Source organism: Mesocricetus auratus, unplaced genomic scaffold (genome assembly GCF_017639785.1).
Source record: "Mesocricetus auratus isolate SY011 unplaced genomic scaffold, BCM_Maur_2.0 Super-Scaffold_4256, whole genome shotgun sequence".
NCBI classification, from domain to species: Eukaryota; Metazoa; Chordata; class Mammalia; order Rodentia; family Cricetidae; genus Mesocricetus; species Mesocricetus auratus.
The window spans coordinates 14,602,963-14,628,465 of record NW_024429182.1 but is presented as its reverse complement, the minus strand read 5'-3'; the positions used below and the strand labels follow the sequence as shown (position 1 = coordinate 14,628,465).

Genomic DNA, 25,503 nt, shown 5'->3' with positions numbered 1-25,503 from the left:
ATCATTAAAAAGTTTTATGGAGGAGCTGGGCTGTGGCTCAGTAGCCAGAGTATACCAGACCCTAAATTCAATCCCCTCCCTGCAGCATGTAAACCAGGCATGGTGGCATGTAATCTCAGCAGCAGGGAGGCGGGGCAAGGAGGATTGGGTATGGTCATCCTGAGTTACAGAGCAAGTGAAGGTCAACCTAGGATGCATGAGACCCTGTCTCAGACATATAGACAAGTAAACATTTTTTCGAGAACGGGAAATTATCCTCCTTTTTATTTATAATGAAGTCATTTAGTACATGATTGATAGGTCATTTAGACACATCTACCTGTGTAGATGTGTCTTTGCGTGTTACATACTGTGGCTTGTTTGTTGAGCTGCTGTCATGGTTTTGTAAGTAGTGTGTGTGGGTGATGAACAGATCTATGGTGGTACTTATGTTGCAGGCATTGGCAAAATCTGTGTTCTTGCAAACTAGCCGGTTATCCAAGGTACCAGAGAATAACAGGACAAAATACCATGCCACCCTCGGTCAATCCGGCATGGCCGTCATCTTTTGCCAAGTACATTCCACCCTAAAATGCTGCCACCCCAGCACAATCCATGCCAGGTTACTGAGCATGCTCTCTGCATTTCATGCAGCCAGAGGAAAGCAGCAATGCCGCCTTCTCTGCTCGCCTGCGTGCAGCAAGATTGTCTTCTGCAACTCTAGAAAAACTCAAGTGATTGATTTGGAAACTAGAATTACATTGTAGAAACACATTGGTTTAGTATTATTTGGCATAGGCTCTTGTGTAGCCTAGGCGGGCTTCAAACTTCCTGTGTAACTGAAGGTGACCTTGCCTTTTCTCCGCTTGTGTATGTGGTATGCACATTCTTGGCGCATGTGTGTCATGCATACGCACACGTGTTAACACGCTTGTAGAGGCCTGAGGTTCACATTGGGAATCATCTTCTGTTGTTCTTATTCACTGCAGCAGGGGCACTCACATAAATGGTTAGTCTTGCTGGTCAGCTGGCCCTGTGTGTCCCTCTGGGGCTGGAGAGAGGTGGGCCACCACCCAGCTGGCGTTGATACGGGTTTCTGGGGCATTCGTGGTTGGGCATCAAGTGCCCAGCCCTCAAAGTGTCTCCTTCCCGAGCTTGACCCTCTGACCCTTCGCCTTCGCCTCCCCAGCTCTGGTTCTGTGTTTGTGCCACTGCACCTGGTTCCCATGGCTCCAAACCAGGCCCGGGCTTCGTGCTGCACAGCAAGCGCTCTGCCAACTGGGATGCCTCTCTCTGCCCATCACTAACATTCTTAGTTTAAGTCCCATAGTAGATAAAACTCAGGGTATCCGAAGAAATGCTTTAAGTGAATCTAATTAAAAGAATGGTTTTTTCTCACATATAACAAAATGTAAATTATATGTGAATGAAACAAAAAAGTAGACTTTTAAAATGTTAATGGATCTTAATAAATGAGATGATAAGTCACAATGAAATCTGTATTGGTTCTACATGTTTTAAATAACTTCTAGGGCCATGTACCTAAAGGTAGAACTGTGGCAGGGACAGTAGCTCACTTGATAGAGTGCTTGTCTAGCGTGTGAGGGCCTGAGCTCCTCCCCAGAACTCCGAGAGCTGAGTGCTTGGTGGTGAGTGTGTGATCCCAGCGCTGGGGTGGCTGACATGGGTGGGGCCAAACAGCCTAGCCTAATCTGTGGGCCCCAGACCAATGAGAGACCCCATCTAAAACACAAGGAGGGACACAGCTTAGAGAATACCCACTCTGCACACAGCTGTGTGCACAGCCGCACACACGTGTGCGTGCCCTGATGAGCACATAGACGTCAGAGGACAGCCTGCAGGGTCAGTGCTCTTCTACTACCATATGGTTTCAGAATCCAACTGTAATCCTTGGGTGTGATGCAGGTGCCTTTTCCTCCTGAGCCATTTTCAGGCCCCAAAGGCACACAATTTCAATGGCGGTGTTTCCTACCAGCAATACCAAGAGCACGTAAACAGTAATTTTAAACTATATAACCAGTAAAATAAAACTAAGATTTAGAGATAAGCAAACATAAAAACCAGAGAAATGTTCTTTTTGGAGGGTTAGTTTTGCTTTTCTGGGGAAGGATATTGTGTACTGGCCTCACACTTGCTGTGGAGGCAAGGATGACCTTGACCTCTTGACTCTCTTGTCTTTGCCCGCAAGTATGGGGATACAGACATGAACCACTGCAGTTTATGTGACTCACAAAAAGGTCATACTGTGCCCCGGTGTATATTACAGTAAATATACAGATGATGATAAACGAGGAATAAGGCAGTTCACGCTGGTGTATATTACAGTAAATATACAGATGATGATAAACGAGGAATAAGGCAGTCCACGCTGGTGCGTGTGCTGGGGTGCACTCTGCTGGAAGAGAGTGCCTGCATGCCTAAAGGGCCGGGTGATCCCCAGCACTGCTAGTGAGTGTGGTGGTGCACACTGGAGCCCCTGCTCCGGGAAGAGAGGCAGGAGGGTCACAAGTCCCAGGTCATCCTTGGCTGCATACTGAACTTGAGGCCAGCCTGAACTGTGTGAGTCCCTGCCTCTTTAAGAGAAGCAAAGTCTTTGAAATATGAAATTAGGCTTTTTAGTTTCCAACTTGAAGTAACATTTTATACCTCGATGTATACAATTATATAATAAATGCATAACTGAAAAGACCAGAGAACATAATCTCGTTTGCGTAGAAGGAAATAAAATGTCACTGTTCCTCCATAGAGCTCTGGGGATCCACTGCTCACTGTCCCACGCCTGGGTGGTTACAGATGTGCACAGCTGCACCTGGCTTTTATTGGGGGTCAAACCCAGGCCCACATTGCTTTCTGCATGCACTTTAGGCCTGAGCCATTTCCCCAACTTCTCTCTATTTTTTATTACAAATCGTTATCTCAATTATTTGTGCAGAGTAACGGATCTCACATTTCTTTTTGTGAATGTGCATGTTTTGACCATTTCCATCCTCAGGGAACTCCTTCTGTCTGCTCTTTTCACATTGTGTTTTTGTTTGTTTCTGCATAGGAGAGGAAACACTTCCCACAAATAAATACATAAACAGTATATTTTTGCTTTTTTTCAAGACAGGGTTTTTCTGTGTAGCCCTGGCTGTCCTAAAACTTGCTCTATAAACCAGACTGGCCTCAGACTCAGAGATCTTCCTACCTCTTTCTCCTGCATGCTGGGATTAAAGGCCTGCACCACCACTGCCCAGCAAATAATGTAATTTATAAAATAAAAACAAATGATGGATAGACAGAAAAGGTGCTTATAAACACATTATATCCCCTAAATTAATGGTCTCGTATATAAACCATTGTTTTACAATACTGTCCTTGAAAACATATATAAATCCATTGTAAAGTAGCAGCAATTGCTCCCATGTCTAAGAGACCAAGTCTGAGATGGTGACTTGAGGAAGCATCGTGTAGTAAAGCAATGGAGAGCATATGCAACTGTCAAGTTTGAGCTGGAGCGATGGCTGCTCTTGCGGAGGACCCAGGTTTGGTTGCTAGCACCCACACGGCAGCTCACAACACCCATAACTCCAGTTCTAGGGGATCCAGGGCTCCCTTCTAGCCTCTGTGGCCGTGCGTGTGGTGCACATACAGGCAAACTATCATGTACAGAACAGAAATAAATCTAACAAGTTGGTTGTTGCCACTGTCATTTGCAGTTGATGTTTTGTAGTGAAATACTGTTGGTATCTGAGGAGTAGCATGTCTAAATAAGCCCATGAGTAGAGTGCACTGCTTTCCCAGCCCTTGAGGGGTGTGGCCAGTCTTAGCAGAAGGCCCAGCCGTTGTCTTTGTTGGGTGTTTATGGAACAGGAACTTTGCCTGGCATTGATCTTCTTGCTTATTTCATGTGCAAATTAATGTATATACTCTCTCTCTCTCTCTCTCTCTCTCTCTCTCTCTCTCTCTCTCTCTCTCTCTCTCTCTCTCTCTCTCTCTCTCTCTCTCTCTCTCATTCTCTCTCCTCCCCATTCATACTTTTAAAAGCTTCTGGTATAGGTTTCAAAGACATTTTTGCTCTGAAATGGGTTTACTCTTTATAAAAGATTACTATTTAATACTGTGTGTGTTCAACTCCACCTGCCCAGTATGTGGCCTACTTTGCCTTAAAGGATTGACCTCTGTAGTCCTTGGCTGTCTTTGAGCGACCCTGAAAGTTCGAACAGTACACACTGCTGTTTAACCTGCAGTGAACATGCGTGAACTGTCTCTGTGAGGTCCACTCCCTTCCATCCTCTCCTGAATCCTGCAGATTTTAAGTGCAGACCCCAGTGTGACAAGCTTCCCGCTGGTGCAGCAGCGATGCAGGTTGGCACCGGTATGGTGTAGGCACCAGGCAAAGGGTCCACCAGATGATTAAAATGTGCATAAATTAGTATTTGGCCACCAATTAAAAAAATACATTATGAAGTGAACTTGCAGAATCCCAGGCTTCAGTGTGCAGCCATCAGACAGAAAGCCGTGACTAGAGAACATGCATGTCCCAGAGTCACACAGGGCTCACACAGGCAGAGCCAAGAAACACCCCATGTTTGTGCTCTTAGCGTCCAACCTCCTTGTTCTCTTTCCATTCCACACTCCCCTTTTTTGTCTGTCACAAGATCTCATACAGCCTGAGCTAGCCTTGAGCATGTTGAGTTATGACCGTGAACTGCCTACACCTCCTAAGTGCTGGGTTTACAGGCATGTGCCAGGCTTAGTACACATCAGGCAAGCACCCTACCAACTGAGCCACACCCTGTCTGATGGCAGGCCCCACTGGCTGTTCTGTGACAGCAATCTAAGATGCGTGAGCATAGCACCTAGTCTGAGGGTGAACCGGCCAGTGGGTGCTGGCCAGTGTGGGAGGAAGTCTTCGGTCTGCCTCAGTTGGCCACACTAACCACTCAGGGTTATCTACCATGTGGGTTATTGGGCCGTGTGGACTCGGATAGCATCGCTTCTGACTGAAGCCAGAGGTGGGCACTGACTAGCACCTATAGGCTCTTAGAAGTCAGAGGGAGGTGGGCGGGGCCTGTGCCTGAGGTCTTTCTCATGCAGCCATCTTTGCTTGACACTGCTACTCCTCCTTGCAGAGCCTTTTAAAAACTGCCATTGACAATTATTTCTAGACAGGGCCTGCTATGGAGCCCTGGCTGGCCTTGAACCTGTGATCTTCTTATCTCTGCCTCCTGAGTATCGGGATTATAGTGGTACCACTATTTCCGGGTAGGCCTTCTTCCCAACCTGTCAGTTTACAGTCAGCCCTAGCTCCTCTGAGAAAGCCTGGAGTCCATCATGTCCCATCATGATTTTTTTTGTAATTTTATAGAATAAGCTTATGAATATTTCAAAAGTAAAATTAATAACATAAATCCTTCCCTAAATGGAAAAGTTGTGTGCAGAGACACCTAGTTGATTTTAAGTCATATTCCTGTAGGAATGGCTCTCACCTCCCACTGCTGAGGTTATATGAAATGATCTTTTTGAACTACTGACACTTAAATGAACAGATGTCCCTGGGTGTCCCTAACCCTGCCTGTCAGAAAAGCTTTCCTCTGTGGAGGGCGGCCTGGGTGGGACCGCTTTAAATGCTGCAAATGGAGACAGAACCCCTGGACTGTAGGGATCCTTTCATTTGTTGTGGTTTTAATGTTTTTAGAGTTATTATTTTAGTGTATGAGTATTTTGCCTGCATATATTTCTGTGCACTCTGTGTGTGTGTGTGTGTGTGTGTGTGTGTGTGTGTGTGTGTGTGTGTACTTGATGCCCTCAGAGGTCAGAAGAGGGCATCCAATGTCCTGGAACTGAGTTACAGATGATTATGAGCTGCCTTGTGGGTGCTGGGAACCAAACCTGGGTCCTCTGCAAGAGTAACGAGTGCTCCAACTGCTGAACTGTCTGTCTAGCCCTCTCGTGTGATTTTATTTTCGTGTGTTACTTTCTTCTTTTGTTTGTTTGTTTTTCGAAACAGGGTTTCTCTGTGTAGCTCTGGCTATCCTGGAACTCACTCTGTAGACCAGGCTGTCCTCAAACTCCGAGATCCACCTGCCTCTGCCTCCTGCGTGCTGTTATTAAAGGTGTGCGCCACCACTGCCCAGCTTCATGTGTTACTTTCTATAATCTGGACTTTGTCTGCCAAGACTGTGCCACAGCTTGTGTGTGGAGATCGGAAGATGGCCTGCAGGCGTCCGTTCTCATCCTCCATCATGAGAACCCTGGGGATCAAATGTGGGCGGTCAGGCTTGGCTGCCGCCACCTTTACCTGCTGAGTCATCTTTCCAGCCCTGGTTTCTTTTTTATGTGTTGGTTTGTTGGGAATTTTGGGTGGGCACTGTATTTTACTCATGCTCACCCCACCGCAGACTCCTGTAGAGCCCCATCTCCCACTTTCTGTTGTACTTTTTCATCTGTTCTATTTTGTAAGGTGCCCCCGAGAGCAGCCATGACACTGTCACCAATAGGAGGAAAGATAAACAAGAATGATTGCAGGACGTTTATCCAGGGTAATTCATGTTCAGTTTGAAGGCGTGTTTATTGAAACTACATTTTCTAAATTGGAGGGGGCAGTTAAAATGTGTGGTTTTTTTTTTTTTTCTGAAATGACGGCAATAGTAGATAATGAAATAAAAACACAGTGGTTCATATCTGCTGCTAGTTCCTGGAACCCACACACGTGGGGGCCACTGGCCTAGTGTGGCCCCTGTAGCTAATGGTTGAGACTTCGGCATCCAAGCGGAGAGTAGGTAGCAGGCCCTACCCCACGTATGCCTGCCCTGGAGGGTGTAGAGTATGGCTGTGGTCTCAGGTGTGTGTGTAGAATCCTTGCTTAGTCAGAAAACCCGACCCTGCGCCTTTGTGGGAGTCTTGGAGACCATAAAACAGTTTCCAGCCTAGGGCTGTTGCCCACAAACCTCATGTGTTCCTGAAGTTACCCGGAGAGCTCCTGTCCTCACACAGATTACCCAGAATGCCTGGGCATGGGAGCTGGGGCCGGCCTTTGGGAGCCTGTGCTTCGGAGGTTACCAGGTGTGTGTCAGCACTATGCACACCAGGGCTCTTCAGGGCGAGGCTGTCATGGCACCTGTGCCTTCTCTCATCCACCTGTCGTCACCTCCTTCTCTTTCCCTCTGTAGGCCCCACCCTTCCTGCGCCCACAGCGCCTTCCCCCACTCTCTCTACTTTCCACACCAGCTTTGAAAGGAGCCCCAGGCCCTGGGAGGCCGTCACTCAGCTGCTCTTCCTGGTGCCGTTTCTCCAGCTGTCTGACTTCCCTGAGGAGAGGTGCTCCTGCAGGCCCCACAGCTCTGCAGACCCCTGTGCTCCCATCACACCCTGCTGGTGGCTGTCACTGCCAGGAAACGTCTCTCACCTGGTTTCTTGGGTGTCCGTCAGTCCGTTTCTCGCCCTGCCCTCGTCCTGTCTAGATGGCAGCTGGTCTTTACCTCTCATTTCTTTCCTTTGTCACCCTCTCATCACCCCGACCTCCAGCTCAGACAGTCAGGAACCTTCCTCCCTCTCCTCAGCCAATTTCCAATCTCCTGACTGGAAACTGCCCTCATTTCTCAGCTCTTCTGGTTTCCCCCAGGATGCCCATCTTTGCACTCAAACACACACTTCTATTGTAACTGTTCCCTCCTCCTCCTCCCTCCCCTGTGGCTTTTCTCAGCAGAGCCATAGTAAAGTGGACTGGGCTCTCTTCCTGGACCCTGTTCCTCTGCAAAGCAGCCCTTAGCCTCTTCCCAGGAGCTCTGTAGCCTTGCCTGTCCGTGCAGGCCTGGGATCCTGTCTGCTGTCTCTGCCTTAGACCTTGCTTCTTACCAGCGGGTCAACCAGATCTCCCCCTCCTTGGGCTTCCTGCAGAAAGTGTGCCCTCATGCTAGAGCAGGAAACAAGTGTCTCTTGGAACTCTGTTTTCGTGTGTGTGTGTGTGTGTGTGTGTGTGTGTGTGTGTGTGTGTGTGTGTGTATGTGTGTGTGTGTGTGCATGCGCGCACAGTGGTGCGTGTGGAGGCCAGAGGCATTTTCCATTACTTCTCTCCACCTTATCTTTTGAGGCAGGGTTTCCCACTGAACCCAGAGCTCCTGGATTGGCTAACATGACTGGCCAGTGAGCTCCAAAGACACAGCTGTGTGGGTGGTTAGTAGTGTTGAGAGCACGCTCAGTCCCTCGCCTTTCCCAGACCCTCCTTCCTGATGGTAAGAGGCACCAGTGAGCCTGCCTCCCGGGACTGAGAGCATTAGGGAATTGTGCAGTGGGGTGCAGTGTTAGCCCGTGTGCCTGCCTGTCTTCTCTTCCTCCCTACTCCCCTCCCTTCCTGCCTCAACTCCCCAAGTCACGCCATTATAGGCATATGCCACCATGCCTGCTTTATTGGTTCCTGTTTAGCAAGTGGCAGCTTGCTGGTTTGCCCCTTGCACAGGATGTCCTGGGGGAGGTGACTGGGTGACGTGAGCACACTGCGCTGGCCCTTCGCTGGGAAAGATCTCTTTAGCCCGGAACCGGCCGCTCTACGCCTCTGAAGGCTGCAGGGATGGAAGAGGCGGTGGAGGAGGAGGAAGGCCTCAGGCAGGCCAGAGCGGGAGAGGCGTGGAAGCTCACAGGAGTTTGTTTTGATGGAGGGTTACTCTCGGGCTGCTTCCCCCCAGCAGTGCCCACAGGGAGCCTGGCAAGGCGTCTGCTCGCATGCCCAGGGCGTTCCTCTTGGGAAAGAAAGCAGGTCTTGGAGCCAGTTTACACCCCCTGTTCCATGGACACATAGCATGCTGACCCTTGACCCTGCCGCATCCCAGCTCAGGCTCCCTTTGGGGCAACCAGGAGGGTCTCCCCGGCATTTGTCTAGCCAGTTCTTTTTATTAGTGAGGCCCTGGAATTGCTGGGACGTGAGGAAAATGTCACATAGATACTGACCTTTTTATTGTTACTTCCGCATGCTCAGTCAGACCCGCTTTCCTTGCTGAAACAAGCGCACCTTCCCTTTATTTCCAGAGCTTGTCTTCTTGGGATTGTGGGAGAGGAGTCTAGACAAACCCAGGAAGAAGTAGCTTTATGTGCAACTCAGACTGAAAGTCTCTCCCTTTTCTCCCAGGGGAAGGTGGAAGTAGAAGCCGGGAAAGAAGGCATGAAGTTTGAAGCCAGCGCCTTCTCATACTATGGTGTGATGGCCCTCACGGCCTCTCCAGGTGAGTGGTCCAGGCTCTTGGCACAGGACCATGTGGGAAGACTTGGCCCTCCTCCCCCAATCCTCCTGTGCCCCGCTGACCTGCCTGGTTTGCCTTCTCATCGACCAGTACACTAGAGACAGACGCTCAGGTGGACACCTTCATGGGTTTCCACATACACCGAACACAACTGCAGACCAGGGGACCCTGCTGAGCCCTCCCCCCCTCCTCGAACCCTGTATAAATGCGACAAAACACACGACAAAGGCAGCTCAAGGGAGGGAGGTTTACGTCAGGTGGTGGTTTGAGACTGTCATCATGGAGGCAGGAGCACGAGGCAGCTGGTGACACTGGGTCCACAGGAAGCAGGAAGGGACGAATGCTGTGCTCAGATCACTTCCTCAGCCTAGAACCCCAGCCTATGGATGGCATCCCCACACGTGTCTCCATCCAGTTACAGCTCATGCACATGCTCTCACAGACACACCAGAAGTGTGTTTCCATGGTGACTGTAAACCCAGGAGTTGCCCTCACCGGCTGTTTCCTGTGAAAGCTCCATGTGTCTGGTGGGGTGCATGCTGGGTCTTTTGAGTTGCTGGTCAGCTTCAGCTCTTCCCAGGAGTTAATACTTCTCAGAGCATTCTCCTGCCCATCGTGGGAAGTGCCCCCAACCCGCATCCCAAAGTCTGAGCTGTACATGTAGCTGTTCTGGGGGTTTCCCGTTGCATCTTCCTGAGGATGTAGGAGTTTGCTAGAGAGCGGGCTGTTTGGGGTGGGTGGGTATGCTGTGGAGAACTGAGCAAGTTCTCTGAGATTCTGAGATGCCTGAAAGGTGACCTGTCCAGCAAAAGTGTCTGCACCCAACTCTGCTGTGCTCCCAACTCCTCTGGCTCTATACTCCATTGCTTGCCTTCTCTGGCCAGGAGCAGGTCAAGCAGGTAAACAGAGGTGCCAGAGTGCCACCTTGTGGACAAAATATGAAAGCTTTTTTTTTTTTTTTTTCCAAAAACAGGGTTTCTCTGTGTAGCTTTGGTGCATGTCCTGGAACTCACTCTGTAGACCAGACTAGCCTCAAACTCACAGAGATCTGCCTTCCTCTGCCTCCTGAGTCCTGGAACTAAAGGCATGTGCCACCAACGCCTAGTTCTAAAAGAACATTCTGTACAAAGGAAACCTTCACAAAGCCCAAAGCTAACCATAACCCACCGTAAAGGAAGGCTACCCAACTGGGGAAAAACCTTAATGTCTTTGTGGTATTGGCCTTCCCTTACTGTCCCACCCAGCAGTGTGACGGACCCAGTGAACTCACTGTCCTGTGCAGGTTTTGTAGTCCTAAGGCCACACTGCCCCGCTGTCACCACACACGGATGTAGGTCTATGTGATCCTTCTTAGCAGGTCTCTGTTGTAAATTTGGAGGTGAGTTTCATTCCCACTGCTTGGTGACACTGGAGAGGGGTTTGTGACTGGGCATGGAAAGACCTGGGTTGTGTGGTAGTGAGAAAAGATATTCGGTGTCCTCTAGTAACCAGGAGAGCCGGATGGGGTGCTATGCATACAGTGTGTTATGACCCTTAAAATAGAAAGAATCCCAGAAGGCAGAGGCAGGATGATTGTTACAAGTTTAGGGTCAGTGTAAGTTTTAGACCAGTTAGTTCTACATAGCAAGGCCTGTCTTAAAGGTAAAAGCAAACAGAGGGAACCCAGCAACAGAACCAGAGGAAATATTACAGCGCAGAAAGGGCCATCATTGTGGCTGCTCTGGGACTTCGTGCCTCAAATTAGCCCAGGTTAACCGACCCACAGCTACAAGGTAGCTCTGAAAAGAAGTGAGAGCGATAGGTTTTTACTGATTACTGGTTATTTAACGTAAACACTAGCTCAGCACATATTGGAGCGTAGTGAAAGGAAAATCCCATTCAGAAAAGTGGGCAGAAAGCCTGGGGTGAGGGGCACACCTCTAGTGCCAGCAGGTGGGAAAGGAGGTGGGAAGACCAGGAGTTGAGGCTAGCCTGAGCTATGTAGTGAGTTTGAGGCCAGCCCTAGACTATAGGAGACCTTTAAACCAACCAAAACAGCAACTAGGCCAAGAGCCTAGTCCTCACCAGGAAGCCCCTACTGGTTTCAAAGGCTGCTGTTTACTGACCCTCATGACCAGGGCCTGGGGGCTGTGTATTCATTGAGATGCACAATTAGTACAGGTATGGCCACATTAAGACCTGCCGGTGTCTGTTCAGGTGAGTTGTGGCCTGGTGAAATGCATCGGCAGGGAAAGGTGCTTGCCGCCAAGCCTCATGGCCTGAGTTCAAGTCCCGGGATCCACATGGTGGAAAGAAAGGACTGTTTCCCTCTGTTCTCCACACGTGTGCCATGGCGCACACACACTACACAAATAAATGAAGAGTCAGTTGTCCACTAGGAAAACAGAGGCAGAGAGAATCTGTAAGCCGAAGGCCAGCCTGACCTACATAGCAAGTTGCAGGAGAACCAGGGCTATATGTTGAGACCTTGTTTCGAAACAAGTCAAATAAAGCCAGTGATCTGGGCAAAGCCTACAGTCCTTGGTTTTCAGGACCGTGGGAAAGAATGCCCCATCCCCCGTGGCCTGCCTTTGGGGTTGTCCCATGGTGGGGCCAGTCTCCCATCTGAGTGAGCAGCCATGAACCTCAGGAACCTTACCTTTGTCTGCCATCCTCAGGCAGCCTGAGCATGGCATTCTCCACATTTGCCTCTTCTGAAATATGCAATCATCCCAAGCAACTCAAAACATGAGGCCAAACTATGAAACCAAGAATGGCAATGAGCTGGGTTTCATGGTGAGTGCTGGAGTGTGGCTTAGGCCTATTCTTAGAGCCCATGCCAGCTACACCTCAAGTTAAATAGGCCCAATTGTGACCTGGGCTTTGAGAAAAGCTTGTTTTAGGACTGTGGATCCCATTTGGGTACTGGGGGGGGGGGTGTTAAGAACTTTCCAGAAAAGAACACAAGAATGAGATTCTTCATGGTGGCACATCCCCTGCCTTGTTCTTCCTGGAAAGTCATTTGTGTCCCTTCCGCTACCCAGCACCTCGTGGGCTCTGGCACTTGGGGTGGAATGCTCTGTCAGTGAGGCGTTGTCCGCTGCTGCCCCTCGGATGTGAGCGTCTCTGAGTTTTGATGCCATCTCACCCTGTTTTTCTCCGTTTTCAGTTCCTTTGTCCCTGTCTCGTACCTTTGTTGTCAGCAGGACAGAGGTGTTAGCGGCAGGCTCTCCAGGTAATTCTGCATGCTTCCTTTTCGTAACCCCATTGCTTGCCTGCCTCGACCCTGGGAAAGCCTGGCCACCAGGGCTGCCACTCTGTTTCCACAATGCTGTTCCTGTTCCCTGCCAGCCCTAAAACTCTAAGCTTGCTGACTAAGGGGGAGCTGTCCAGAAAAACATAAGCCAAGAAAGGCTGGAAAGGGACTCTGGGCTAGGAACGGAGGTGACCAGGGGTAGAGAGCGTTGCTATGGTGATTGCCCAGTGCTTGCTGCCCATCCTGCCTGCACTGGCCTGGACCACTCAGGTCTGCCCAGAGTCTTACTCCATCTTCAGCAATTATGAGAGATGGACTTGCAGAAACCTGAGGGCCTCAGAACCCAAGTCCACACTAGTCTGGAGAATCTATTTGAACAAAATCTTTGGGGAGTATGAACTTTTCTTGGCAAATGAGAAAAAGCTGCCTCGTCTGGGTTGGGGCCCTTTCCACCTGAGCTGGCTGGTGTCTCTGCCATCCGGCAGATGGCCCTGCTGCTCCGGTCTCACCTCTGCTTTGGAATCAGTGCCACGGACATTCCTAACCAGATGCAGATTATCTCCCTGCAGGAGAGCGTGTTCATGCCTAGCATGCCCAGCCACTAAAGAGAGAAGTTTTAATCTTTCTTTAATTAAAATTGCTTAGCTTTAATTGAGCTTGTTGTGATGCACACCTGGAATCCCAGCACACAGGAGTCTGAGGCAGGAGAGTCAAGGGTTTAAGACCAGCATGATCGATATATATAGGGAGACCCTATCTCAAAGAGAAAGACAGAGACAGAGACAGAGACAGAGAGAGAGAGATTGTTGAGCATCTATGTTAGGTAATGCAACTTTTCTGTATTGCTTTTTTCCCACACACAGCTTATAATTTTTAGTCTAACTGATGCAATTTACATACAGTTCAACTTAAACTCTACAATGCTGACGATGCTAGTCTTAGAAGAAAATTCATTAACATTCCCATGTCGTGGCCACATGTCTAATCTGTGTTCAGAAGGCTAAAGTATGCAGATTGCCACAAGTTCAAGGCCAGCCTGGGCTACATAGTGAGTTTGAGGCCAGAATGGCTACGGAGTAAAACCCTAGCTTCAAAAAACCCAAAACAGGGTTTCAGAGATGGCTCAGCTGCTCCAGCGCTTGCTGTAAAACTGTGAAGACCTGACCTCCAGTTCCCAAAAGCCAAGTAACCCCACACTGGGGAGGTGGAGAGAGCAGGACCCTGGGCTCACTAGCCAGCCAGCTGAGCCAAACCCATGGGCCCCAGGTCCCAGTGAATGACACTGTCTAAAAAAGTAGACAGCAACACACACACACACACACACACACTTTACCCTCAATGTTTGGCATAAGATATTCATAGAATCATATGACTCAAACCAGCCAACAGAGTACACACATGTATCCACGTGTACACATGCATTTATATTTTTCTCCCGTTTTATTTGCTTCTGTTTACTGTTTGTTAAAAACATTGCAGGGATACTGAAGTTTGATAACTCTTGGCCAAAGCCCATCAAACATTTGAATTTTACTTTCTCTGTAGAATGTGAGATTTCTTTGCTATGCCTGCTCCATCTGGTCAGGAATAAACAGCCCTGCCTGAAGGTCCTGTTCCACAGGCCTGCTGCCATCGCAGTAACAGATCTCCTTCGTGAGTGGGTGTTGGACTAAGCCAATGATATCTAACCCCTTCCAGAAGGTTTGTGTCTGCTAGTTTGCTGCCAAAAGAAAGGATTTCTGGGTAGGATGGGTAAAATAAACTGACCAAAAGCCAGAGAGACAAAATAATGCTGCAAGGGTTTCTTTGGTTTTTAGACGGGATCTTAGTCCTGGCTGCTGGAAACTCACTCTGTAGACCAGGCAGACTCACAGGTACCCACCTGCCTCTGCCTCCTTAGTGCTGGGACTAAAGGGGTATGAAGCCATGCCCAGCTTGAAAAGGTCTTGATTTTGTTTTTGTTTTGTCCTGTTTTTGAGATGAAGTCTTGTGTAGCCCAGGCTGGCCTCAAATTTGAAATTGCTATATAACTGAGGATGACCTTGAACTTGGGGTCTCCCTGTCTTTACCTTCCAAGAGCATTGATTATTGGGTGTCCCCATGCCCACATAAAACAGAAGTCTCATCTTTATTACTGCCATAAAACCTTGACACAGAAATTTGACAGCAAAACTTGAACTTGGATAGGGCTCCTGCCTCTCCATGGGTTTGAGTCCTATGCGCCTCACTGTAGCTGAGTTGATTTTTTTTTCCCCCGAGACAGGATTTCTCTGTGTAACAGCCCTAGCTGTCCTGGACCTCGCTCTATAGACCAGGCCGGTCTTGAACTCACAGAGATCCACCTGCCTTTGCCTCCCAAGTGCTGGGATTAAAGGTGTGCATTACCACAGCCTTGCCTGGCACTATAGGTGAGCTTGAATTGCAGGGCTGCTCCTGGGTTGCAGAATGGGGCTTGTAGTATTGGAATGCACATATGGACCAATTTGGAAACATAGCCATTTATTTCAAGGATTTCAGATAAAGGATGTGAATTCATATTATTCCTTTTTTTTAATTAAGCAAACTTATTGGATGTGACATTGTGACACAGAAAGACATTTAAATAGATTAAAACCTAATATGAACTAAGAGGGAATGATAGGTCGAGCATTTTCCCCCTCTAGCACACGAGGGTCATTAGAATTTTTCATTCTGTTAGGGAGTAGAAAAATCAGCCCACAAGCCCCAACTCTCATCCTGTATCTTGGGCTACTGTTCAGAACCAGAGTTCTTGAGCCCTGGTCTTCAGACAGCTGTTAAAGCATTTGGTGCTGTGCTCATTACAGCCCCAGACAGAGAGAGCCAAAGTGAAGCGTTAGTGAACCGTCCGATCTTCAGTGTGCAGAGAGCAGGAAAAACAGTGTTTTAACACTTGGTTCCAAGTCAAGTATATAGAAACACTGGAGAGAAGGGGTCGGGTTTAACTTATAAACACGAAAGAAACAAATCATCACTGCATCAGTCTAGAACCACCAAGAAAATAGAAACAGAAACATCAGTCAACCAATTCTGCTTTCAGTTGCTCAAACCCACAGCATCTGCAGACACAGCTAATGCTGCCGACTGAGTATGCTCAGAGCACTGTTGCGTTTCCTCCGTTTGTACATTTTGGTGCGTGTCCAGCTTGCACGGCACTCATTTTGGGCATCAATTTATCATGTGACTGCCATATGGGACCAGGTGGAGCCAGAATGTATGTCCCGGAACCACAGAGCTTTGAAGCCACCAGGTGGGAGGGGTCTGCTCTCAGCCAGAGCCCAGCAGACACAGCTGATGGGAACCGGTGGCAATGCCGCTGAGAGTCAAAGTTAACACATGCGGTCCCAGGTGACAGAGTACTGAGTCCAAGATGTTTATGCTACATCTCCCCACCCACACTTAGTGTGTAATATTACTCTCTGTGCGGTTGGAGATGTGCTGAGCAGTTACAAGCATTTGCTGCTCTTGCAGAGGACCTGAGTTTGGTCCTCAGCACACCCATACCCCATGCGTGGCTCACAGGGGATCTGAGGTAAACACTCTGCTGGCTGTAGTTGCTGTTGAGTGCATTGTCCCTGGTCTCCATGGCCTCCATGTCCATCCATTAGTTCCCTGTGGGTCTTCCCTTAATCTTTTTCATTTTGAAACATGTTTTGTTGTTTATCTTCCAAACAAGCTCATACCAATAAAAAGGAGGCCATGCTCCCTTAAATGCATACATAGAGCTAAGGTGTGATCATGTATTTCTGTAGCTTGGGAGCTGGACCAGGGCAGACACCATAGTGACTGAAGGAACAATAGAGGACAACAAACTTGGAACACAAGTTTGAAAACAGTAGGGCCCACAATGAATAACCAGGGTCACTTTTTCGAGAGTTACCTTACAGAAGGACAGTCTAATACAAAAACAGTGGTGTGACATAGAGGTCAGCAGTTAATAACACAGCGGGGCACATGCTCTAGATGTGGAGGTAACGGTGGGACTCTGCCAGCAGTTGAACAGAGCAGTCCCGGGAGTGGCTAGCTGGGGACAGAAGCCTCCATCTGGGAATGCGGGGAAGGAACACTTGCAGAAATGCTACCCTGCACACAAGCCAGGGGTCGGTGTTTCACAAACATTGGGAAGTCTCTCTCAGAAGGTTCAGCTGCGTGTGCTACAATTTCCCAGCAAAAGTGGTTTAGAAACCCAGACACAGTTCATGCAGCCATCGAACACCTTGACGTGGTAATGTGCACCCTCCAGAGCCTTTCCTGTTGTTAGCCCACGTCTGGTGCAACTGCCAGCTGGCGGGAGTCACAGTCCCCAGTGTCAGCATCAGAACAGCAGCCACCACCTCTTATGCGACTGCCTTTTGCATTTTTTTCTTTAGTTTTCTTAATCGGCTTTGCTGCCATTCCTGCTGCTTGACAAAGTTGGTAGGAACAAGGTTGCCTTCCTGACCACAGCACTCCAGGAATCATAACTCTCTAAATTTAGGACCCGAGAGATGGCTCAGTGAGTAAGTAAAGGCCCCAATGCTGAGCCTGATACCTAAGACCCACGTGTGAAAGGAGCAAACTGTTCCTAACAACTTATCCTCTGTTACCCCGCCCCCCAAATAAAAGCGGGTTTTGCTTTTTGTTTAAACTCAAACACTTGTCTTCTGGGTGGAAGAAAGAAGCATGTGACATTTAGAACAGGCAAGATGGTCACAGGTTTTTCTGGCTGGGGGACTTCTACAGCCTTCCTGATCAGGGCATCCCTGGCTTCGGCTTATTTCAAAGACAGCATATGAAAATTCTGATTCTGGCTGGGTGGTGGTGGTGCACACCTTTAGTCTCAGCACTCGGGAAGGCAGAGGCAGGTGGATCTCTATGAGTTTGAGACCAGCCTGGTCTACGAGAGCTAGTTCCAGGACAGCCTCCAAAGCCACAGAGAAACCCTGTCTCGGAAAACCAAAAAAAAAAAAAAAAAAAGAAAGAAAATTCTGGTTCTGAGCCGGGCGGTGGTGGTGCTTAGGAACCAGAGGCAGAAGGATCTCTGAATTTGAGGCCAGCCTGATCTACAGAGTGAGTTCTAGGACAGCCAGAGCTACATAGAGAAACCCTGTCTTGAAAAAGAAAAAGGAAAAATAATTCTGGATCTGCAGTGATGAGCATAAGTCCAGCAAGTTCTACCCAGTTTCATTCCACAGGGTTGTGAGCAGAGGGCATGGTGACAGAGCCTGTGTCACGTCACACATCCACCCATCATAGTGATGCTGTCGTCCAGGCAGCAGTGGGCCAGGACTGCTGGGTGGGGCTCACTCACAAGAAATCTCAGGGTTTCATCTGGCCACTGACTGCCTGTCCCGCTCTCTGGGACATCCGCAGTATGGAAGCAGCAGCTGTCAGTGTGCCGATGATCTATACGGCGTCAGGCTATTCCCAAGGCTCCGGTATGGACAGCACTTAGAGAAAGGTTCACAAACTTCTTAGACTTCTAAGCAGCTGTGAACTGAGTCGCGCCCATTGCCATTCCTATGAAGCCCAATAGGAGAAGCAGTGCTTTTAGCAAGAGGACAGACCAAAATGAAATGCATCTTAGACACACACCTGCTGAGTGGGTTTGGTGCTTCTGTGTTCTGATCTCACTTATGACTGAACACTGTGTGTCCTTCAGATGGTCATTGCACTCAGATCTTGAACTAGTTCGAGGATCCTCAGACCTTGCTTGCATCGGAGTGCTGCCTGGAGAACAAACTTCCAGCAGCTTCCTGAGAAAGCACGCAGCTTCCATCAAAGAGCCACAAACAACCTGAGAAAACCAGTCACATCTCTCCCCACAGCCTCCACCCTGCTGGGAGTGTCACCCAAGTCCAACTCTCCTTACAATCATTCTGTAATAACTCTAAGTATAATTATACTCTTCCGGCTACTTTTTGTGAGCAAAGGTTTCTGTTGGGAGCGTAGGCAGGTGCGGCTTCTGTTTCTTGAGGCCTGTAGCCTTCGTGTCAAGGAGGCTTTAGCCAGTGTCTCTGCACATGTGGTGTGAGATTATTGCTGTTGCTGTTAAGATTTTAATATTGTCTGTGAGATGCTCAACAGTGTGTTACAGCCATGAGGTATGTTCCCAGACAGTCATGTCAGGCCCATGGCTCTGTAGAAGGGGTACAGGGAAGTGGGTGGCTTCCCCAGACTGCTGCCATGATGACAAAGCAAGGGACCCATCACACATGTGTGTGCATGTGCGCACACGTGCATGCACACACACACACACACAGAAGCAGTGCCTCCTAACGGGGTCCAGAAGAACCAAGCCCCGCCCTCCACTTGGAGGTCTGGCCAGGAAGCAGTGAACCTGCCAGGTGCCTTGTCTTTAATACCTTGAAGCCATGTATACACTGTTGCAAAAATGTGTGTGGGAACATGTGATTTGTGGCTAAAACCCGGAGGTACAGCGCAGAATTCCTTGTTCCAAAGAACTTAAAGATCTGTCGTGACAGGTGATGTCGTCGTGTGGAAAGTTGATCCTGAGGCAGGGCATGGTGGCGGGGTCTGAGAGAAGCTAACAGGAAAGAACAGAGGCTGTCAACGCTGCGCATTTGTCCGGCGCTCCCTGAGTGTCACGTGCTCAGGACTTCGTATCTCCCTTTGAATCTCAGACCGCATGAGCTGGGTAGCACTGTGCACATTTTACAGATAAGGCTTCTGGAGCTTCTTCTGGAGTTGGTTACCTGTTCAAAGTTCGCCTCTGCTAAGTCTAAAGCACTGGTTATTCCCGCCTGATCTCTCAGGAGGTGGCAGGGACAGTAGGAGGCGCTGATGAGTTGAAGTTGTGGGAAGCCCACTTGCATCTGGAGCCTGTGGCCTAGGAGTCCTGGTGTACTGACGTTTTCTGCCCTGAGGGGACGTTTACACTTGGAGGCAGTGGTGAGGAGGGGCTGAGGGTTTGGTACCACCGTGAAGCGGGAGAGATTCAGGGCACCCCGTAAGCCTGTCACGTGAGGCAGGAGGTAGACTGTGGCCATGGCGATACATTTTTCCACAGCGAGGGGCGGGACCAGCCACAGGCTCGCTCTTCTGAGGGGCATCTGTTGGACACTGGAAGATGGTTGGGTGGGTCCCCTCTACTTCTGTGGCATTCTGCAATTCAGAGCCCATTTAATGTGCAGCCAGCAGGAGAGTTGGTTACAACAGTGGAGAGGAAGCAGCCTCCTCGGCGTGGGAATTAAGATTTGTTTATTTAGGTTTTTTGAGACCGTTTTTCTGTAACCCTGGCTGTCCTGGAACTTCTATGGAGACTAGGGTAGCCTCAAACTCAGAAATTCACCCACCTCTGCCCTGAGTGCTCGGGTTAATGTCAGCACAGCATGCTAGTTTTATCTTTAACACAATCATCTCTGAAGCCACAGGGAATGGGGAGAGACAGCTTGGTGGTTCAGAGCACTTGTTGCTTTTCCAGACGACCCAGGTTCAATTCTTTGCACCATATGGTGACTAAAACTTGTAGCTCCAGTTCTGGGGATCCAAACCCCTCTTGTGGCCTTCAGGGGGACTGCATGTCGTGCCAGTGCGTAGACATGCAGGCAATATACCCTGCTATGAGAATTGTTCTCCGTCAACAGAACACTTAGGGTCCTCTCCCCAAGCCTTTCTGAACACTTGCTCCAAGGAGCTCACTGCAGGAACCCTCAGCCCCAAGACTCTGCAGGCAGGCCTTTCACGGTTCGCCATCTTGAATTCCCGAAGCATTGTTGGGCTGCCTGATGGATAAGAGGCAAAAGATTCAAAGAGGGATTTTGGCAATTAATTTTGGCTTCTAGAAAATCAATGAAGAGCCATTTTTGGTCCTTATTAGTCTCAGGCAGCTCCTGTGTCCTGGGCCCCTGTGAGGAGGGCTCCCAGCTGCCGAGCCTGCCTTTCTACCCAGACCGTGTGACTTTGGTTTGGAGTAACTGCTCCCCAGTGGCTGTACCCACGGTGCTGTAAGTGTGTATTCTCCCTTTTCTAGGTGAAAACAAGTCACCTCCTCGCCCCTGTGGCCTGAACCACTCAGACTCTCTCAGTCGAAGTGACCGGATTGACGCCATGACGCCGACCTTGGGCAGCAGCAACAACCAGCTCAGCTCCTCCTTCCTGCAGGTCTACATCCCGGACTACTCAGTGCGAGCCCTCTCTGACCTGCAGTTTGTCAAGGTGAGTGGGGCAGGGCGGGCTGGCGGGATCCGGCAGGTACCGCCCATTCCCTCTGCGTCCTGGGCCCGGACACAGGCTGGAAAACACATTGATCTCGGTTCCAGGCCGTGAGCAGCCAAAACGAGCGTGGTCTTGGCAGGTGACAGGAACTGGGGATGAGGGGAAGAGCCAGCGGGGCCCTGGGGACAGGCTCTTCTCCTAGTCTCAAGTAGACATCTTTTGGAGGCCAAAGCCACTTCAGCTGACAGAAACTGATTTCCACTTTTCTAGCGTGAGCCTCAGAGGCAAGATGCAGAAACGGTTCCAGGGAGAACCGACTTGCCTGGGGTCAACCTAAACTTCAGAGTTGCCCAGTTTCTACACAAGGATGGTTTTCTAGAGCGCTGGGCCTTTGGGGATGTTCAGTGTGTGATGCTATACTATATAAGAGAACCTGACATTAAGGGGTGTCTCTGTTTTCTGTGTCCTCTTCTGGCCCCAGATCTCCAGACAGCAGTACCAAAATGCCTTGATGGCGTCCCGGATGGACAAAACCCCTCAGTCTTCAGACAGTGAAAACACTAAAATTGAATTGACTCTCACGGAGCTGCATGACGGGTTGCCGGACGAGACGGCCAACTTGCTCAATGAACAGAACTGTGTGTCACACAACAAGGCCAACCACAGCCTGCACAGTGAAGGCACCATCTAGGGCCCTCGGGACCTCCTTGTTGGGCCTCCTGGCCTGTCTGACCATGACTCCCACTAGTGTGAGCTTGTCTGCCATGCTGCGACCTACAGCATTGAGACCAAAGACTCTGCCCCTTTCCCCGGAGGCTGCAGAGGACGGCATGGGAGGGCTGGAAGCTAGCTAGACACGGGACATCGACAGCTGGGGCATGGCTTTCAAGAATTCGGAGACAAACTTCTTCCGCCCAAATAGAATCATGTTTATTTTTTCAGTACCTTTTATCATTTCTTTCCTCCCTCAATTTGCATGAATTTAAAAATTGTTTCATTTATTTTTTTCAAGAGATCATGTTTTTGTTTTTAAGTGTCTTTTGCAGAGTTTTAAGTTGGTCTGTCTGAGCTAACTCTGCTGTGATCCCATGATGTGACCCTATCAGGCTGGACTTGCCCCTTGAGTGGCCTTCTTTGGCCGTCCCCAGGAAGGCTGTCTTTCCTCTGTGTGCCGGTGGGTGTCGCTGTCGAACTTGACGGATGAATGAAGAAAACCATGTCACTGAGGAACGTGCCAAGTCTGTTGTCACTGTGGGTGGCAGACGCCCCTCTGCACAGTGTTGTTTGGAAAATGTCTAACTGTGTCCCTCTCCCTCAGGAAGGGTTAGCGTTTGCTTGGGAATGTGATTTCGCTCCCACCCTAAGGAATTTTTATCACCAAAATGAATGTTAATGAATTTTAAACCCATGGTTTATCATTGGCAAGAGGCAAGTTGACTTCACCCACATTCCTGTAACCTGGGGTGACCTGGGGCATCAGCTGAGCCACCCCAAACCTTCTCAACTCCCACTCTTGCTAACCCGAGCTGCTGCTCCAGGTGCCAAGTGGGGTGTCTTCTGAGCACGTGGTGTGGCAGCTCCGTGAGTGCCTCCTTCCCACTGGGATTCGTGAATTACCAGAATGAGGCAGGGGAGGGTGGGGTGGGCTATGCACTTGGGCATTTCTGAACCCATGCTTTTAATGGAAGGACAAGGGATTGCCTGTCCCGCCCCCTCCCATCTTGTCCCTGGCTGTGGGCCCAGAAGTGGCAGTGGCCCTGCTCAAGGTGCATCTTGCTTCAGCTGTGACCAGTGCCAGAGAGGGCTGCTCATATATCCAGTCAGTTTGACCCCAAACGGATTCAGAAACCAAATGTGTGTTGTGACCATTTCATGTGTGTCTCTGTCTTATTTTAATACCAAATGTACCATGTGTTGTGAAGTTCATGCCAGCGGGTACTGTTGGGGTGACTGGATCCGTAACTAGCTTCTTTGGGTAAGTGGTTCCTTGCGTTTGCTGGCGATACTCCTACCCTGAAGTGAATGCTGACAGAATGTTTGATAGGCTCTCAGTACCCAGGTCACTGCTGGAGAAGACAGGGTCCCCTGTGCCTGGCTTCCTGCCCTAAGGCTCAACATCAGCCTCCTCCCTCAGGTAGGAGGTCCGCCAACTGGGAGGCTCTGGGAGGGTGACATGTTAAGTTGTTCTCCCGGTAAACAGTTGGTGACTGGACGTGTGTGTGTGTGTGTGTGTGTGTGTGTGTGTGTGTGTGTGTGTGTGTGTGTGTGTGTGTGTGTGTGTGTGTGGTGGAACCCACGGCCTTGGGCATGCTTGGCTAGTGTCCTATGATTGCTACACCTGGGTTCAGGCCTCTGGTGCCATGTCCGCTGACAGTGTTAACCCTAGGTGTGGTCCTGGAGAGTTCTCAGGAAAGACCATGTCTGATAGAAAGGGGGTGGGGTGGCCTCACTTAGTGGGGGGTCATGGGGTGGCCTCTAAGGCTTCTGAGTGGCCTGCTACTGGCCCCTTGGGATGGAGGGCCTACCATATGGAACCCCATACTGTGAGCGACCCTCTTCTCAAACATATCCAAGTTTTTAAAAATCCATTTTCTAAGGAGCATAATGTGTGCAGATGCAAACTGTTTGGCCAAGGCTGGGGCCTCTCTCTCCACAGTAAGCCTCCACCTGAGGCCTGGGGAGCCAGGAGCTCACCGAGGCTCTGGTGGCACACACACCTGTCAGCCTCTCGGGCACTGTGGGCATCTGCCTCAGGCATCCTCGCTGCTGGAAGGGTCCTGTGGGAGAGAAGCACTCTGGGTTCCCTTTGTGTGGACCCTAGCGATGAGTTAAGAGTAGGGGCTGAGAGCATCAGCCACCGCCTGGTGCGGCTGCCCACTGTAGAGTCCTCTCACAGAGCAGCTGGAAGGGGGCTCTCAAAGACGGAGACTGCGGCTCGCCAGCGTTGTGACCATTTCCCATTAACGATCCAGTTACCTTTGAGTAGTCACTCAGCTCTTGTAACCAGGAATCAGAGTCGTTCCTCCGCAGGCCCCACGTGCACGGAGGTGAACTGGCTCTGTGGAGAGTTCTCAACCTTCAAACAGGGCTGGCACCTGAGTGACTGATTCTTCAGGTCTCCCCTCCCCCAGACTCCTTAGACACTGAAGGAGAGACACTTCTCTGGGGCAGCATAACTGTCTTGTCCAGGAAGGGCACATACCCTCTGTGGCCTGAGCCCATGGGCTTCCCAGCCAAGGAAGCCTGGCAGGTAGTGGGATGGCGGTCAGTGTCTCCTCCCTTGCGCTCTGGCCTGAGTGCTCCCAGACTGCAGTGTGTGTGAGCGTGGAGGGCGGAGGCTGGGGTAGGGCAGGCAGGCCAGCCTCGGGTGGCTATGGGCCTACCCCCTGCTCCACTGGGGCCACTGCTGCCAGCCAGAGGACAGGGCAGCCTTGTGTGCAGATGTGACCAGAGCGTTCACTGTCGATGAGGGCCTCACTCCTCTGCCCTTTGTCCACCGGGCAAGTCCAAACCCTTGACAATTAAGGCCTTGGGAAAGCAGAATCCTCAGATTTATGCATGAGTGTCGGGTGCTAGTCAAGTAGATCAAACTGGTTCTTAATTTGAAGGTGCCGCCTCTGTCGTAGTCTCCACGGGGTGGTTGCCCTCGCGTGAAGGGAGCTGGGCCGCACACCATTTTCTCATGTTACTCCACGAAGCGTGTGCAGGTGCTCAGTGCAGACCTTCACAATGATACGGAACACAACTGTGAAAAATCACCTTGCGTCCCCAGCTCTGCACAGCTCAAGGACCAGTTTTTCCATGTCCAGGAAAACATGGCAGGTCCAAATGCATTTCCCTTAAGAAATGGAGCAACGGGACTTTAAGCAGGGGCCTCATGTTATTTGGGTTAAGAAGCAAACCAAGTAGGAAGAGGTGAGTGAGTGAGCCTGTGTCCTGGATATTAAAACACCCAGGCACCTCTGTCCTCTGAAGCTGCCAGGGATCTGTGATGCCACACACAGTCCCTGTGCCTGCACCCAGGGGCGAACCCAGGCAGGGTAACTGGTGCAACGTATACACCTTGTCCCTGGACTGAAGAGCAGGCCTGAGAGAGCAGACTTCTTAGAACATGCCGTGTAGCCTAAACTCCCTGGTGGCTTGACACAGCTCCCCTCCCAGCTCTGACCCAAGAAGTGCTTTTCCTGTGAAGGTCTTGAGGCCTTGGGCCCTTTCTTACTGGGACTAGAATTTCCTGGGCTGTTCGCTTCCATTCTGGGCCTAAGCTTGTGCCTAGGAGAACTGGGTAAGCTGTAGGCTAGCCCAGAATTAGAGGAGCTTAGAGGTGAATAGGAAAGGGACTGGGGTGTTCGGGTTTTTTCCCATATAAATTTACCAGTGAGTAACCTGTGAGTTTTTATACCTCAGGGCCATTTGCTTTTGTGTCTGCGTGGCTGATGGGCAAGATGAACTCGTTGAGGTTCACTTCTACTTGAGGGATGGGTAGCATTCCAGGGCGGGGCCTTTCTCCAGCACTTCTGCACCCCTCCCGGAGTCAGCACTAACTTACTGGTTTTCTTTCTAGGGAGTCCAGTCAGGCAGAGGGGGCAGTCCTTCACAGCAGCTACGTCAGCAGCTGGGGACCTTTCTTTCTTAGTTTCCTGTGACCTACGTAGCTCGGGCAACCTTTTTATACCAGAGCCATTGAGACATCTCAATGCGATTGTTTTAAATACCTTTGGAGGAATTCCAGGCAGTACTTGAAGCAATATCAAGATGGCAGGAGAGTCACGTTCTAGGTGTGAAGCAATATCAAGATGGCAGGAGAGTCACGTTCTAGGTGTTTGTATGTACATAGCTGTGACGCCTAGGAGAGCTGAGTCAACCGTGACTTCA

General features: G+C 49.9%; 1 protein-coding gene across 2 annotated transcripts in view; it reads left to right on the top strand.

Moving 5' to 3' along the window:
• Positions 1–22,501, top strand: part of Cnnm2 (cyclin and CBS domain divalent metal cation transport mediator 2) — a 130,661-nt gene extending 108,160 nt beyond the window's left edge. Inside the window, exons 5-8 of one of the 2 annotated variants that reach the window (XM_005063494.4) lie at positions 9,107–9,200; positions 12,367–12,432; positions 20,444–20,628; positions 21,110–22,501. In XM_005063494.4, the coding sequence (XP_005063551.1) occupies positions 9,107–9,200; positions 12,367–12,432; positions 20,444–20,628; positions 21,110–21,319 (555 nt within the window). In that variant the 3' untranslated portion in view covers positions 21,320–22,501. The remainder of the gene's footprint in view (positions 1–9,106; positions 9,201–12,366; positions 12,433–20,443; positions 20,629–21,109) is intronic. The other variant, XM_005063495.4, reaches the window with a different exon arrangement.
• Positions 22,502–25,503: the final 3,002 nt, after the last annotated feature.